Here is a 13760-nt window from a genome sequence, read left to right as displayed (position 1 = left end):
TGGGTGTAAACCCAGGATGTCTTTTGTGCTGGTGATGTACTTGATTCTGCTCTAGAAGTAGTAAGGGTTTGATAGGGCAACTTAATATGTCACTTGGAGATGGATCACTGTCTGTCTGACCCCTTCTATGGCAATCTGTACCTTCAGCTAAGAGCAGCTTTTGCTCAGCAGTGTCCTGCTCGCTGCTGCTGAATGTGGAGGGAAGTCTGTCTTCTCCCTGTCTCTGCACCTCCCAGCCTGGCTCTACAGCACCCGGTTTCCTGCCACCCCTAAAGCACAGGTTCCCGTCCCCCTTCTCCCCCGACCTTGTCCCGCGCTGGGAGCCCTGCTACTGCCTCCTTGCTTCATCCCTCGCCCAGACCTGCTGCTCTCATTTCTCCCAGTGCTGCTGCAGATTCTCCGCATCTCAAGCTGGGGCCAGATTCCCTGACCACAGCACACCATGGCTAAGCCCTGGGGAAACACCAGCTACCCACCAAACCCCTTGCACATACCCAGGATCAGTCTCACACTGATAAAGTTGTGACCTGTTTGTGAACAGAAATGTGAAATTTTGCAGGTTATTCTTTGGTCAGCTCTACATGTGCTTTATTGACTTGGACATTTCAAACACAAAAGCAACACAGCATTGTCAAAGTTACAAAATGACTTTTTTTATTAACCTAGCCTATCATAGAGCATGGATTTTCTTGTCAAATAATGCAAGAAGCAAGAGAAAACTGTAGTTTTATCCATGTGGAGCCTACAAATCCACATGGCTTCTCTGTGCTATCAAGCATGTGAGTTCTTAGAAATGCAGCTGCCGGTAGTTTAGCTTGAATAGTCTTTCTAAAAGAGGCTAGAAATAAATAAAATACTTACATTTCAAGTACAAAACCTTGCAGTTGAATTCAGTATGAGGAAATCAGTTTATTCCTTTTCATGTTACCAACTACTGTACAGGTACTTGGGCTGGCAAAGTCTGCAGATGCAGAACAGAATGTTTTATGTACATGACTTAATTGAATCGTGTGTTTAGTCTTCCCTTTAGGCTATCATGTGAAGCTGTTTAATGTCAGGCAGAAAGAAGATTTCTATGGATGCATTTAATAAGACACAAACTCACTACCGCTACTGTCCCACAAGTTTTGCCTTATGTCTTTCCTTTCTGGTGCCAAAAAAAAAGTGCACCTTAATTCTCAAAAATAATGACACCTACCAGCTTTGAATTAGGTTATTAACAGGTAGATGTTACTTTCAAATTATATTTAATCGATTGTGAGCAACTTTACTGAGGCTTCTATAAAGCTCTAGTAGGTGGGAGAACGTTGACTTCGCACTGGGATCCTGCCTTGGGTGGTTCGGCGGCTTGTCGGCTGCCTTCGGTACGCGGGGCTCTCCCCTGGCAGAACCAGTATGGACTGCTGGCCTGAGTTCCTCTGAGACTGGAAGATGCTTTGCTCTGCTGTGCTCTTCTCTGAACAGGTGAAAGTCAACCCGACACCAATGTTGCTCTTCATGGTTCTGGAGGTGCCATCAGACGTGCCGTCAAAGCACCTGCCCAGGGCAATTTCCTTGGCGATCCTCGGGTCTTGGTCAGTGACGGTGTAAATGCCGTAGTTGTGTCCCAGCGGGTCAAGAGGAGCCAGCATCGTGTACTCGCTGGAGTCATTGTTTGTAGCCATGGGGAGGTGGTTGACCAGGTACTCGTGGAGCATGCTGTTGACGCTCTCTCGGCGACAGCTGCCTTGTGGGACCACTTTCACCAGCGTGCGGTCCACGCGGTCTTGATCAAAGAGCATGCCACTGCACTTGAACTCCAGGCAGGCTGCTGACACATTCGGCTGCTCAGAGTCACGAATGCTGCGGACATCCCTGATGCCGTAGAGCTTGCCGATGGTACGTGGGTGCGTCCCACCCATGTTACGAGATCTTACATTCACCTCTTGCGGTCCGTTTATTTTCACTTTAATGTAGCAGGCCCTGAATTCCATGGGCTTGGGCCACCATGCCAAGTAGTCATCAGTCCAGCTCATGAGGTCATCTTCGCTGAAAGGAACGGTGTTGTAGTCGTACCGGTCTCCCTCTATCCTGTAAAACCTGAAGTGAGCAGCGCTGTATGGAGCTTCCTCGCATTCTCTTAGGTTTTCGTAGGCATAAATAGGGCCATTGTTGTCTTCTGGAGAATTGGGGCTTGGCTTGGCCATGTTAATGCTGAATGCTGTTTTCTTAGTGTTGGAGTCCTCATGGTCTGTTCTCCTGTAGTTGAGCCTGTTGAGATACGGCTGTGGAACCCCAATAGCATTAGGGTTGAGTTTTGGAGCAGAGGGGACAGCTTCGAGCTCTTCACCCCCCATGCTTGCCAGAATATAAGCTGCATAGGCCTCAGGGTTTTGCTCGTCACAGAAAGCAGGCACACAGGCGCCGTTAGGACCTGTGACCACACTGTCGAAACGGCCCCATGCTCTGGGGTTTGAGGAGAAGCCTGGTTGTGGCTCCATGTTTATAATGGAAATCACAACCCCTTGGATCTGCTCACTTGGCAGAAATCTCTCGCTTCTGTAGGCTCGGACTTTGACATAGCACCGTCTGCTCTCTGGGACGTCCAGGTTAAAAAGCCGCCTTTCTTTGATCTCCATGTTCCCAACCAAAAAAGTTCTCTCCTCCCTTTTGCGCCGTCTATTTTTCTCAAGGTTGAAGTCCCCTTCTTCCTCCCATAATCCTGTCTCTGGGTTCAGGGACCAAAGCTTCATCTCTTGCAGGTGCTCTGGCATCTTGACCTGAGCAGCATCCAAATGAACCTTCACCTCTTCTGCATTAAGAGACTCGGTGCCCTGTTCGTCAGTGAAGTCCACAGAAAACATGCCATATGTGCGGAGTGGAAACACATCTCCTTCCTCATCTACAAAGTTCAGGTCACTTTGTGTCACAGCGGCCGTTGAGATGTTTCTTGGGTCCAGAAATGTCACGCTGGCTTTCACTTTGCCTCTGTAGGATTCTCCATTTTTCCTATAAAATGCATTGGGAGGAATTTCTAATTCAGCAATTGGATCATCTTCTTCCATTTCTCCCAAAGAAATCACATTGGTTTCAGTGGATTCCAGTGTAACAGGGGCTTTCTTTCTTAGTAGCTTGATCTCATGAAACACAGCACCTCCATTTTCCTTGAAGGGCAGAACTTTTGTTGTGTTCACAAACTTCTGCAGCCGATCGACGAAAGTTAGAACTAGTCTTTCTGTGTCTGCTGGCACATGGATGGAGAAGGTTCCCTTGTAGCCAGTCATACTCACTCTCTTGTTCCCCATGTAGATGTGGCCAAACCTCAGTGGCTCACCATTATCTGCTGCTGTGGCTCTGCCTCGAACCGTTATTTTGGTCTCGGTGCACTTTTTGCAGCCACATTCTACAACAACTTTAGTGGGGAGCATGTAGCCATTGCAGGAGATGTCTCTGGTTTCCATCTTGGACACCCCGCAGCAGTAGGCAACGTTGTCCCTACACCGGAGTCCCTTATCCAGCTTCCCAGTGCAGGTCTTTGCTGGGCACTTGCCCACGTCGTAGTAGAAGGAGTTCGTCTCTTTTTGGAAGCAGTCGTGAGGAAGTCGGATGAGGTGGCTTTGGGGTTGGGAGTTGCAGGCTGCCTCTTGTCTTCCTGTTAAATAGGATTTCTTAATGAGAAGCATAAAATAATTGTACACTCATAGGTATGTGGTCTGAAAAACTCAGAGCTAAACATTGCTTCCAGGAACTGAGGTTTTCACAGCCACAAACCAGAATTTTGGTTAGCTGAATTCATCTGGCCTCTGTTTCGTGAAACAGGTGCTCAGCTTTAACTTGAGGTACCTGATTAAGAGCAGTTCCATTTTGAGGAGCATCCCAGCTCCTGCTTACCCACCACTGCCATCCAACTCACCCTCAGCTAGATGTTCTGCATCTGCCTGGCTTTATGGCTATGGACAGACAAAAATGTGTCCTGAAGTTTAAAAAAAAACCCCAACACCCTAAACAAACAAATATTCACATGTCAGACAGCAAGTACAGTGAGAAATCTGCTGAAACCAGCAGATTGAGCTTGGCAGGTCACCTGCAATCCAGAGCTCCAGTTCGTATAGAGCATCTGGTTCATAACCAGCTCACATGAGCTTATCTGCTAACGGATGCATGAAATAAACCTCAAATATTTTTCCTGTGACTTTTCTTTCCCACATGTATCACAGTTTCTGGTTTCTGCTCGCCACCACCTCCCCAGCTGCTTGGAGATCGTTGTGCACATTTTCTCTTACCTATGACAGCAAGCTTGGCTGACTGGGACTTTGCTGACCCCCCAGCACTGCTGGCCTTGCAGAAATACTCTCCAGACTGGTCTCTCTTCAGGTTCTTCAGAATCAGGTTGTTTTTATATTTGTATAAGGAAGGATCCAGCAATGAGCCATTGTGGTACCTGCCAGGAACAGGCAGCCAGTTAAGGGGACAGAGGCTGACTGCCTAGCTGGAGCAGAGCAATCCTGCATCCTGCCATGCGGATTTTGCCAGACTTCTTGCCTGTTTCCCCCTTTGTAGTCTGGCTAGGTGCCATTGCCTAAAAGTTACTCCCCTTCCCCTGGCAGTACTGAGATGTGGCTTCTGGGTGACTAGCAGGCAGGCAGAGCTGCCAGTTGTGCCTGACGAGGTTTTTCAAACTTCTGTTTTTCCCAGTAAGCCCCTCTGCAGATGACATTACTGCACCCGACAAGACATGCCAGCTCTGCACATCTTGAGGAAACCAGTGTATCTAGCTCATTTATAGCTAAAAAAACACCTTTATGGAGATGGTAAGGAGATAAAAATTGAATTTGAGGGACAGGTAAGACTTCTGTCAGATCAAACTTAAGTTCCTTACCATAGGTATCGGTCAGGGGCTGGGCTCCCAAGGGCATCACAGCAGAATGACACACTCTGTCCCACTCTCCTGGCTTTGTCCTCAGGGCTCCTGAAAATGTAGGGTTTGCCTGTGGGAGGAGGAGAAGGCCATCATGTTACTCTTTTCCCCCTAAAATCACCATTTATTTCTGATTACTATGTAAAGTCTCTTACATTCCCCCCCTCTTTGGGGCTACCTGATCGTTGCAGCTGCACTTGGATCGCCAGGTTTCTTCTGTTGCTCTCAGGCACAGTGACAGTCGCTGTTGCATATTTGGCTTTCTTTATTTTAAGAGTGTTTTTGCCATCGGGACAAACCCCTGGGATCCTAAACATGCCCCTGTTATCAGCTGTTGTCAACAGCTTGAGATTCTTGGCTTGCAGGTAGACCCGGGCATCGGCAGCGGGTGACCCATCCTCGAGAGAGACCTTCCCGTGCAGGGTTGCATCCTCGCACATGCAGGCGTCGCAGTCGGCGTTGACGCGGCCCATGGGGCAGGTGATGTTGCAGGCTGAAGGAGAGGCAGGCAAGTCAGAAAGCAGCCCTGAGTCCCTGTAATACTCATGGAACGGTCTTGTGTCTGCTTTTAATTTAGATGCAATAAGGCAGATACTGTATAAGGAATAAATTGTATCCAAAACACATTTTTACTGATTATCAACAGCTGCACATTAGAAACACAGGGACGATGTCATTTTGAACCTGACAATTAGTAGCAAGCAGCCACGTGGATATAATTACAGCAAGGAACTGTTATTTACCTTCCCCAAAGGGCTGAATTTCTGGGAAATTTGAATCCAGATCAGCATGTGAGCTCAACCCTGCAAAATTCCAAATGCCTTAAACTTTTTAGTTTTCTGTTACCAACTCATGCCCAAAAGTCATGACTTTGGTCTGTCTTAAAAGCTGTCTCCCCTTATTCAGTGGTATCCTGGCTTGGGCAGGACATAGGCTAATTGCGAGATGATCATTACCTGATGGGATTAATGAATGGTCTCCCAAACAGTAATTCTGAAACATTTTCATTACTTACAGAGATTAATCCTAAACAATAATCTGTCTCCTCCCAAGGCAAGGGCTCAGGTCATTCCTTTTACAATCACAGAGCATCCTTGTGCAGAGCTACCTGGTAATTTTTTTTATAGCTGGAAATAAATGGAAGAAATCAGGGAAAACCTGAAACAACTTTCCTGGAGAAAACATAGACTATTTTCAGAATGATTTGTTTAAAAGGGGATTATAAGAATAACATAATTAATTACAAGCCCGTTCAGCAGGGGCTGTGACAGTTCAATATTCCCAACTCTTCTTCCTGGAGATTGCACAGAGGCAGCTGCCTGCAATTGCTGACTCCACCTTGAGAGCTGCTATTAAAACAAGATTAATGAGATTTTTTTTTCTATATCCCCAGCATATTTATGGATCCCTGATGATTCCTCATATCTGGATCCCCCCCTTATCTTGCTATTTGGCTATAAACTCCCCATACTCTGCTCCCTTAGTATTCTCCAGCTCTGCTTGGGAAGGCCTCATGAAATTCTGGCAAGGGAAAGATAGATAGTAAAATGACAGTGAAGGGAGTACAATGCCTACGCGGTGGTGAGATCAGGACATGATCCCCTGCCCGTATGTGAGGTTAGAGGAGCACCTGAGCAAACATGTCCAATGCAGAGCCGCCCTTCCTCAGTTGCTTCATTACAGTGCACGCCCCGGAGGCGCTCAGCTAGGCAGGATCTGGTACGCTTCTGCACACCGGTTTGGCCGCACTTTGCTGAGCACTCGCTCCATTTCGACCATGGAGACAAAAACCTTTTTGTATCTTGCACCAGTGGACCTTGAATAACATCAGCGGTGTGTTACTGAGACGCACATTACACGTACGACTGCACGAAAACTGGCAGTTGATTTCTTAGCAGCTTCTATATAGCTCAGACTATGCATTTGGATATTATGCACCACATGGATTAAACAAACTCAAAGCGTGCTCAGGGAGCTGGGAAATAAAGCAGGAGAAGGCATCTGAAGGCTTTTGGCTTAATTCCCTGCAGGCTACTGAATTCAGGATGATTAAGATAAACTTGAGGGGAGCAAAGTGCATGCAGCTCATGCTTAGTGTTGAATAACTTTGGCTTAAAGGAAATCAAACACACATTGTCATTTAAATGCTGTCTGAGGGGCCACGCTCGCCTGTGTCTCAAATGTGGTTAAATAAAAACAAAAAAAATCCCTCTAAAAGAGTAAAATTGTTGGTATGATCATGTTGAAAGTCTTTAACCATATTTCAACATATGTTCTCTACAGGGGGAGTTTGTCCCCTATTGCGAGCACCAGTTTTACTGTGTGCAAAACAGAAGCCCAAGATGCTGCTGAGCAGGCTGAGCACATTAGGAGCCAGCTGATTTATAAAACACAAAGAGGGTTTATTGAGGATCTAATATGCAGTTAGATTTTTAAAGGAATTTCTTTAACTGGGCTACTAGACAGTATTAATTTAAACTACTTGGAATGGATGAGATCCCCCCCCCCGAGTCTGTGGTTTGGATTTATTTTTAAATGACAATGTTCTAATAATGTTTACGAGGATACACTTGTGACTAAAGTTTCTAAAAATGAAATTTCTTGGAGACATGTGCTGTGTCATCTCCCACACCTACTCTTCCACCTGATTTGTAATAAACCAGGTCGGGTTATTTCCTAGAAAGGCAGACAGGCACACAGCTGGGCTGTTCAACAGTGATGGTTGAAAACAAACCCCTGCCTTACAAAAGTGGGTGGCTAGAAAAGACCATTTAAATGACAGCAGCTACAGGGAGTGTCATGTCTGGTTTGGAGCAAGCACTTGGCTTAGATGGGCAAGTTTTTAATCTGTTGGCACGTCGGCATCTCCAGTTCAGCATCCCAAGTGGCGCAGCCATAGACCTGATTTAGCAATATGGGGGATGCAGGAGATGGTGAGCTTGGAGACGTCCCTTCCTAGGCGCCACATGATTAAATGTCTGTCTGTACTTGCCCCAAGAAGAAGTTTAACATGCAACAGATTAAAGTGGAATCTCCAAAGTCTGGGATTGGCTGCTTTAATTTGCAGGGTTGGTGATAAGAAAGGAGAAGGGCAGTCCTGTGGAGAAAACCAGCATTATATGGCTCTGGGCAGCACATCGACAGTAGAAAAAACAGAAAGTGGAGGATGGGGGAGAAGCAGAGGGGCTCGAGGGCTGGCAGGGACATGGGGAGGGCTGGGGGCTACCCCATGGCCCTGGCCAGCAGGAACATACTGCGTCTGGCGTAGGCGAAGGTCGGGTCTCCCCTGCGAGAGCTGCTCCTCGTACCTGTGGGCAGAGGACGTGCAAGGTGGTTGGGGCAGGGTTTGCCTGCTCCCTGGCCGAGCACCAGTCCCTCCACCGGCCTGGCTGCACCGAGCCCGGCTGCTCAACCCAAGCAAGTCTGGCACACCCTCTCCTGAAGGTGAAATCTGAGTTTACAGCTCCCTGCTGCCAAGGGCATATACTTTAGTTTTCAACTGCATTGGTGAAAAAAATCAAGATTTTGCTTTACTTCTCCCTAGAGAGGCAGGAGTTAGCCTCTGCTCCGCAAGCCCCAGCCTTGTGTCATCTGCTTCGAGGGGAAAGCAATTTTCTTGGTAGCTTTCCTAAAAATATCTCTCAGCAGGTGGAGGGGACCTCTCTCTGAGTGTCTGTGTTTTCGGTGCTTTGATTCTTCTCAGCGGCTAAGAGAGCTGCTGGGAGCAGGACGGGAGGCTGGGAAAGTCCCCTAATCCCTCAACTACGCCATCAGCATGTCCAGCCCTTTCAGTGCCTGCTGGAATTTCAATCTCAAGCCAAGCTTTCAATCCCCAAACTTGAGGCGTTGGGGTATTTCCTGGGGACTAACTAGCAGAGCGGGCTTTTTGGGTAATTAATGCCCCCCAAGGCTTTAATTTTAAAGCAGTGGTGTCACAAACTGGCCCAGGTGTGGGGACCAGCTGGGCAGGGGAAGGGCAGGTCGGAGCATGTGCTTGCCCATCCCTGGGCTCTCCTTGCCCTCCCAGCCTGTGCGTGCCTCCCGCAGGGAGTCAGGGCTGTGGTCACGCACTTGACCTTCGCTTTTCCAGGAGAGGAGCCAACAACATGTGTCAGCAATAGCCAAAACCCTACAGGTCATGGATGATTAACATTTATTCCATTGCCTAAATATTGTCATCTACTCAAATAATATTGTTTCGTTGTAAATTAAGGCTGAAAAAAATAATGCACGTCTAAACACCCCTTGTCTCAGCAAGGGAAAGCCATCTGAGCTGGGAAATTACTTACTCTCCAAGCTGAGCATTACAAGTGGGCTGAAGGTTTTCTGTCCTATCTGGATCCTGCTGAGGCCTGGTTTCAGAAGCCTTTGACCTAAGGGTCAATAAATTAGAGAAGAAATTAGATTCAAGGGAGTGGGCATCCTTAGGCTCAGTTTTTCAGCTTTTCCATTGGGTTGTGGCTGGTTTGAACCGCCAGTTAGAGCTCCTGTGGGATGCAGTGCCGGAGATGCTGAGTGAAGGGCATGATAGAGATGTCCCACAGCATCACTGCAGCTCAGGTATGATGCAAATTTGCCATTTCCCTTATCACCCAAGAAAAACCTTTTTTTTTGTGCATTCTGCATTGGAGCAGCTCAGATCAAATAATCTTTTTATAGCTGGAGATATAAAACCTATCCTGTGCAGGGAGAAACGAACCCAATGTGGATGAGGTTGGTTATTGCTATGGGACGTGGACTGGTTTCTGCCCTTGCTAGCCACCCATGTGCCTGAGGGGAGCTGGTGGTCGTGGCTGGTTCCTGGGTTGCTTGCTGGGAGCAGTTCTATTTAAAATGAGGAGGTAAGCCCAAAGCTGCCCAGCACTGCTTCTTGCCTGTGCCCAGCTCCTGGGGGCTCAGCTGGGCTTCTGGGCATCTCCCCCAACAACAAATTGACTCTCCCTGTTCTTATCCCTGGGCATCTGGCCAGAGCACTTCAAAGTAAAATTCCTCTATAGCCTCGGAAAGCAAATCCAAAGAGCCTGCAAACAACAGGTTTTCTCTGCAAGATGCCCCAGAGCAGAGGGACAGGTTGCTCAGCGCTTTGGTATGTGTGACCTGCAGACCAGCAGTGGACAGATCCTGCTGCTCCAGAGCATCTTCTCCTGGAGAAGAGCCACGTCACTGCTTCCCCAGGGCTCAGCTCAGAGCCTGGGGTTGTTCTGTGCTCTGGCGATGGTTGAGGCACTGGCCAGGGTGGGTTGCTTGGGGAGCTGAGATGGGAGCTGGTGGGCAAGTAGGGATGGTCCCAGCACAGCCAGTGGAGAGGAGGGAGCCTCATCCCTGGTCAACCAGAGGCTGGCTGACTCACAGATGGGCTCTGCCCGTGGTGCGGGGGCTGGATGGGCGCCAGCCCTCCTCTAGAAATGGTTTGTCCAGGCAAAGGCCGCCCTGACCCCAGGCAGCACCTGGCATCACCATCAGGCCCGTGTCTGCTGGCATGCCCGTGGGCAGGGGACAGCACGGTGAGGGGAATAGAAATGTTTATTCACCTAAAATGGATGTGGCTCCCAGAACAAGGAGGAGGATCCATCCTTTCACGGTGACCATTATTGTCTCCAGAGGTGACTGGGGACTTCTTGGAGTATCCACAGCTGTCCCACCCCTTCCCCAGACCTGCAGAGAAAAACCCGGCCACGTCAAGGCTCACCCTGGGGTTCTGCTGCTTTCGGGGAGCTGCTCCCAGGCTGAACCAGTCCAAAACATGCAATGCAGCTGTTTATACCCCCTGGCCACCCACTTACCCCCCGAGGGGGGAGCAACAGGGGCTCCACATCTGTGCTCGCATCCCCTCTGCTTCTCACCGTCACATCTGCGCCCAAATCTATTCTGCAGAGCATTGGTTTGTAACGACACCTCCTTGAAGTGCCTTGCAACAGCTTAATTACTTCTGCAGGGATGCTCTCACAGCCCACAGGGCTCCACCAGCCCTCCAGCACCCCACTCTGGCCCCCAGTATGAGCAGGGACACCACGCCTCCATCCCTCTGCCTGCAAACTGAGCTTAGTGTGACGTTAGCGACTTACCCCAGTACATCCCAGGAGCGTGGGGAGGGGAAAGACTCCAGAATGCCTCTGAAAGCAGAAAACCCCGCACACAAGCCAAGACTTCACTACAAATGTGAGCAAGAAGCCAAATATTTTCCTTTTTCTGCATGTGGAGATGAGGGACTGAGGCTTTGTGTTGCTCTTACACAGCTCAGTGACTTCAGATTTTGTTCTGGAGTCCCTTAATCCTGTGTTGTCAAGCATCGAGTATTTAATTTCTGAAGGTACCCATGGAGCTGGTGTTATCCCAGGTGACACCAGCTGGAATTCCAGGTGCTTTATTTATGCACCCAAAATTAATGAACTTGGGGTGGAAAATATTGCCTCAGCCTTTCAGTGCCTCAGTTTACCCACAAAATGAGGCTCATAAAGAGCAGGCGAGAACACCATTATTTGTAAGCAGTATTAACCATCCCCTCTGAGACCAGGGCATGTGGGACTAGGAAATACTTTGATTATGGCTCAGCAAATCCCAGTCAAGCAAAAATAACAAGCAACACATGAGTGGTGTTTTGTGGGCTTGCGAGGGGGGTTGTGAACTTGCAGCCAGACAATAACCAGGAAAAATTAATCCAGGCTGAAAGCCTGTTTCCCACTCGGTGGCTGTTCTGTAAGCTGGTTGTGACTTGTTTGGCGCTGGGTTTGGGACAGGATATACCCCCAGGACACACAATGCTGGGAAAGAGGGGGATCAAGTGGCTGGATCCTGGTGGCAGGGAGGGTTCGGCATTAGCCATGTCCCCTCTCTGGCTGGGGGAGCCACTGTGGGATAGAGCTGTGGGAGATCAAACAGCCCCATGTGAGCAAAACACCATCCCCTTCCGAGCCCCCCGCTCCTGCCGTCCCCATAACCCTGCCCCAAACCCACAAGCTGGGATGTACAGCAGAGAAGTGGGACACAGAACCACGTCCCCACTGATGTTTTCCAGCCCACAGCCTCTGCACCTTTATCTGCCCATCAATTAATTTCTACCTTGCCCTCAATCACAGACGCTCTTAATTATGCTGCCTTAATAACACCAGAAAATTATATAACTGCTAGCTGTGACAAAGGGGAAAAACTTAGTAGGGTTGGTTTGGTTTTCTTCCTCTTGCCTACAAAACCCATAAAAACCCCAATTAAGGAGAGTCTCGTCCTCTCACCACAGAGCTGCCAGCTGAGCTGCGGTCCGGGGGCGAAGCGAGAGCTTGTCAGCTGCGGGTTAAAGAGATTTACAGCCGGTTGGGAAGAAGAGAGAGAGTTGCAGCTTACCGAAACTTCCCCTGCACTGCCACTGATCCGGGCTGCGCACGAGTCTCCCCGCAGCCGAGGCAGCGAGGTCGCTTATATAGCCCGGCGTGTAGCTTAGGGGATGGCAGCGAGCCACTGGCTGCCGAGCAAAAACAGATCGGACGAGCGAGGAAACCGCAGGCTGAATAATCCCTTAGCAAGGTGATGGTAAACACAAACCCTCGGTGAAACAGCAGCCATTGGGGCTGGTGGCGATGCCATGGCGTGGCAGGGTGCTGCTGACGGCGGGGCAGGGCAAGGTGTGGGTACCACGTCCTGGTGTGGGCATCTCATCCTGGCACAGCACCATCACTGTTAGGGATTCTCCCTCAGTCCGGATCCAAAACAGATGCTGCTGAGCCTTGAAGATGGAGATACAGTGTATGGACACGCCGTGCAATGAGTTACAGGGATGCTTTTTTGGCTCTCGCCCAGTCTGGGACAAAGACGGTGCCCACTCAGCATCATCTATGGGGTTCTCACATCTCACAGGCAGGGGGCAGAGGTCGGCTGGGTGCTGTCCCCCGTGCTGCCTGCCTTGCCTGTGCTACCTGCTCGCCTCTGCCCCCCACACTGGCTCTGGCAGGGGTCAAATGAGGGTGCTGCAGGGATGTGGGACAAAGCCAGGTGGATTGGTTTGGACACGGGGTAGCAGAGAGCTGCAGAGGCAGGCCCATCCTCGCAAATAAATGTGACTGTGTCTCACTTGAGCCTCGGGAAGATCTAGCAACAGGTCCTAACAAGAGCCTCCCAGGCTGGCTTTGACCCCACCACATTCTTCCTCCCTGCACAGCCACGTTTTTCCCGTGTAACTCATGGTAGCTGGTCCTGACTCGGGGCTCCTGGGTATTGCACAAAGTATGGGGCCATGCGTGAGTGAGTACCACCCATGCACACAGCCCCGGGCACCGTGGGGCTGTGCTGCCAGTTTGCTGCAGGAGTTTGGTGTGAAAACGTGCTTTACAGGGCAGGAGGCATCCCTGAAGGCTGGGGACAGGCGTCGGGCAGCCAGCAGCGTGCAGGATGTGCCGGCAGTGTCCTGGGCTGCCTCTTAGTAATCTTTGCCGGCCCCGCAGCCAGAGGGAGCGGTGAAAGAGGAACGTAAATCAAGATGTCACATAAAAAATAATTGGTGCTGGCCTGCAGCAGCTCCTGTTTATGTTTACAAAGGAAAAAAGAGCTCAGATGTGCCAAAAAATGGCAGAATGTTTATCTGGTGGGCAAGGAGTGTCTGATGAGCCTGAGGCCCCAGACCTGTGAGATAAACACAGAGCTCAGCTGCATTTCCCTGCCGTGATGAGGAAAAGATGTGTGAAAGGTGCTGAGACTGAGAGCAAGGATTTCATCTTCCCCAGACGGTGCCTGCCTCCTGCTGCAGCTGCCCCATCCCCAGCACAGCACTGGTGCCATGGCGGGCAGCTTCAGCCCTGCTGCTTGCTTGGCACACGCTGGCTTTGGTTTCCATGGGTCGCACTGCGAGGTAAGGAAACATGCTGTTCTGTAAAAG

At 49.6% G+C, this 13760-nt stretch overlaps 1 protein-coding gene across 4 annotated transcripts; it reads right to left on the bottom strand.

Moving 5' to 3' along the window:
* CILP (cartilage intermediate layer protein) lies at window positions 1-12460 on the bottom strand. 4 transcript variants are annotated; one of them, XM_026855946.1, is made up of 9 exons: window positions 12236-12460; window positions 10429-10552; window positions 9187-9270; window positions 8152-8205; window positions 6528-6713; window positions 5076-5390; window positions 4859-4967; window positions 4263-4420; window positions 2-3631 (listed from the first exon to the last, which is right to left on the bottom strand). In XM_026855946.1, the coding sequence occupies exons 2-9, from the start codon at window positions 10484-10486 to the stop codon at window positions 1290-1292; spliced, it is 3306 nt and encodes a 1101-aa protein (XP_026711747.1). In that variant the 5' UTR covers window positions 10487-10552; window positions 12236-12460; the 3' UTR covers window positions 2-1289. The 4 variants fall into 4 exon arrangements, with proteins under 4 accessions (XP_026711748.1, XP_026711749.1, XP_026711750.1 ...); XM_026855947.1 differs by lacking the exon at window positions 8152-8205 and having other exon boundaries at window positions 1-3631; XM_026855948.1 differs by lacking the exons at window positions 6528-6713; window positions 8152-8205 and having other exon boundaries at window positions 1-3631.
* Between the last annotated feature and the right edge of the window lie 1300 nt (window positions 12461-13760).

Source organism: Athene cunicularia (assembly GCF_003259725.1).
Source record: "Athene cunicularia isolate RWA chromosome 10 unlocalized genomic scaffold, athCun1 chr10_part1, whole genome shotgun sequence".
In the NCBI taxonomy this organism is placed as follows: Eukaryota; Metazoa; Chordata; class Aves; order Strigiformes; family Strigidae; genus Athene; species Athene cunicularia.
This window is presented reverse-complemented; position numbering and strand designations above follow the sequence as displayed.

Excerpts from the sequence above, each read along its gene's own strand:
- CILP (XM_026855946.1), bottom strand. The coding sequence starts at position 10,486 with ATGGTCACCGTGAAAGGATGGATCCTCCTCCTTGTTCTGGGAGCCACA. Across the intron at positions 5,391-6,527 it reads CATTGGACATGTTTGCTCAG|CCTGCAACATCACCTGCCCC; the intron begins GTGCTCCTCTAA and ends CCTCTCCTTCAG. Across the intron at positions 4,968-5,075 it reads AGTGCAGCTGCAACGATCAG|GCAAACCCTACATTTTCAGG; the intron begins GTAGCCCCAAAG and ends CTCCTCCCACAG.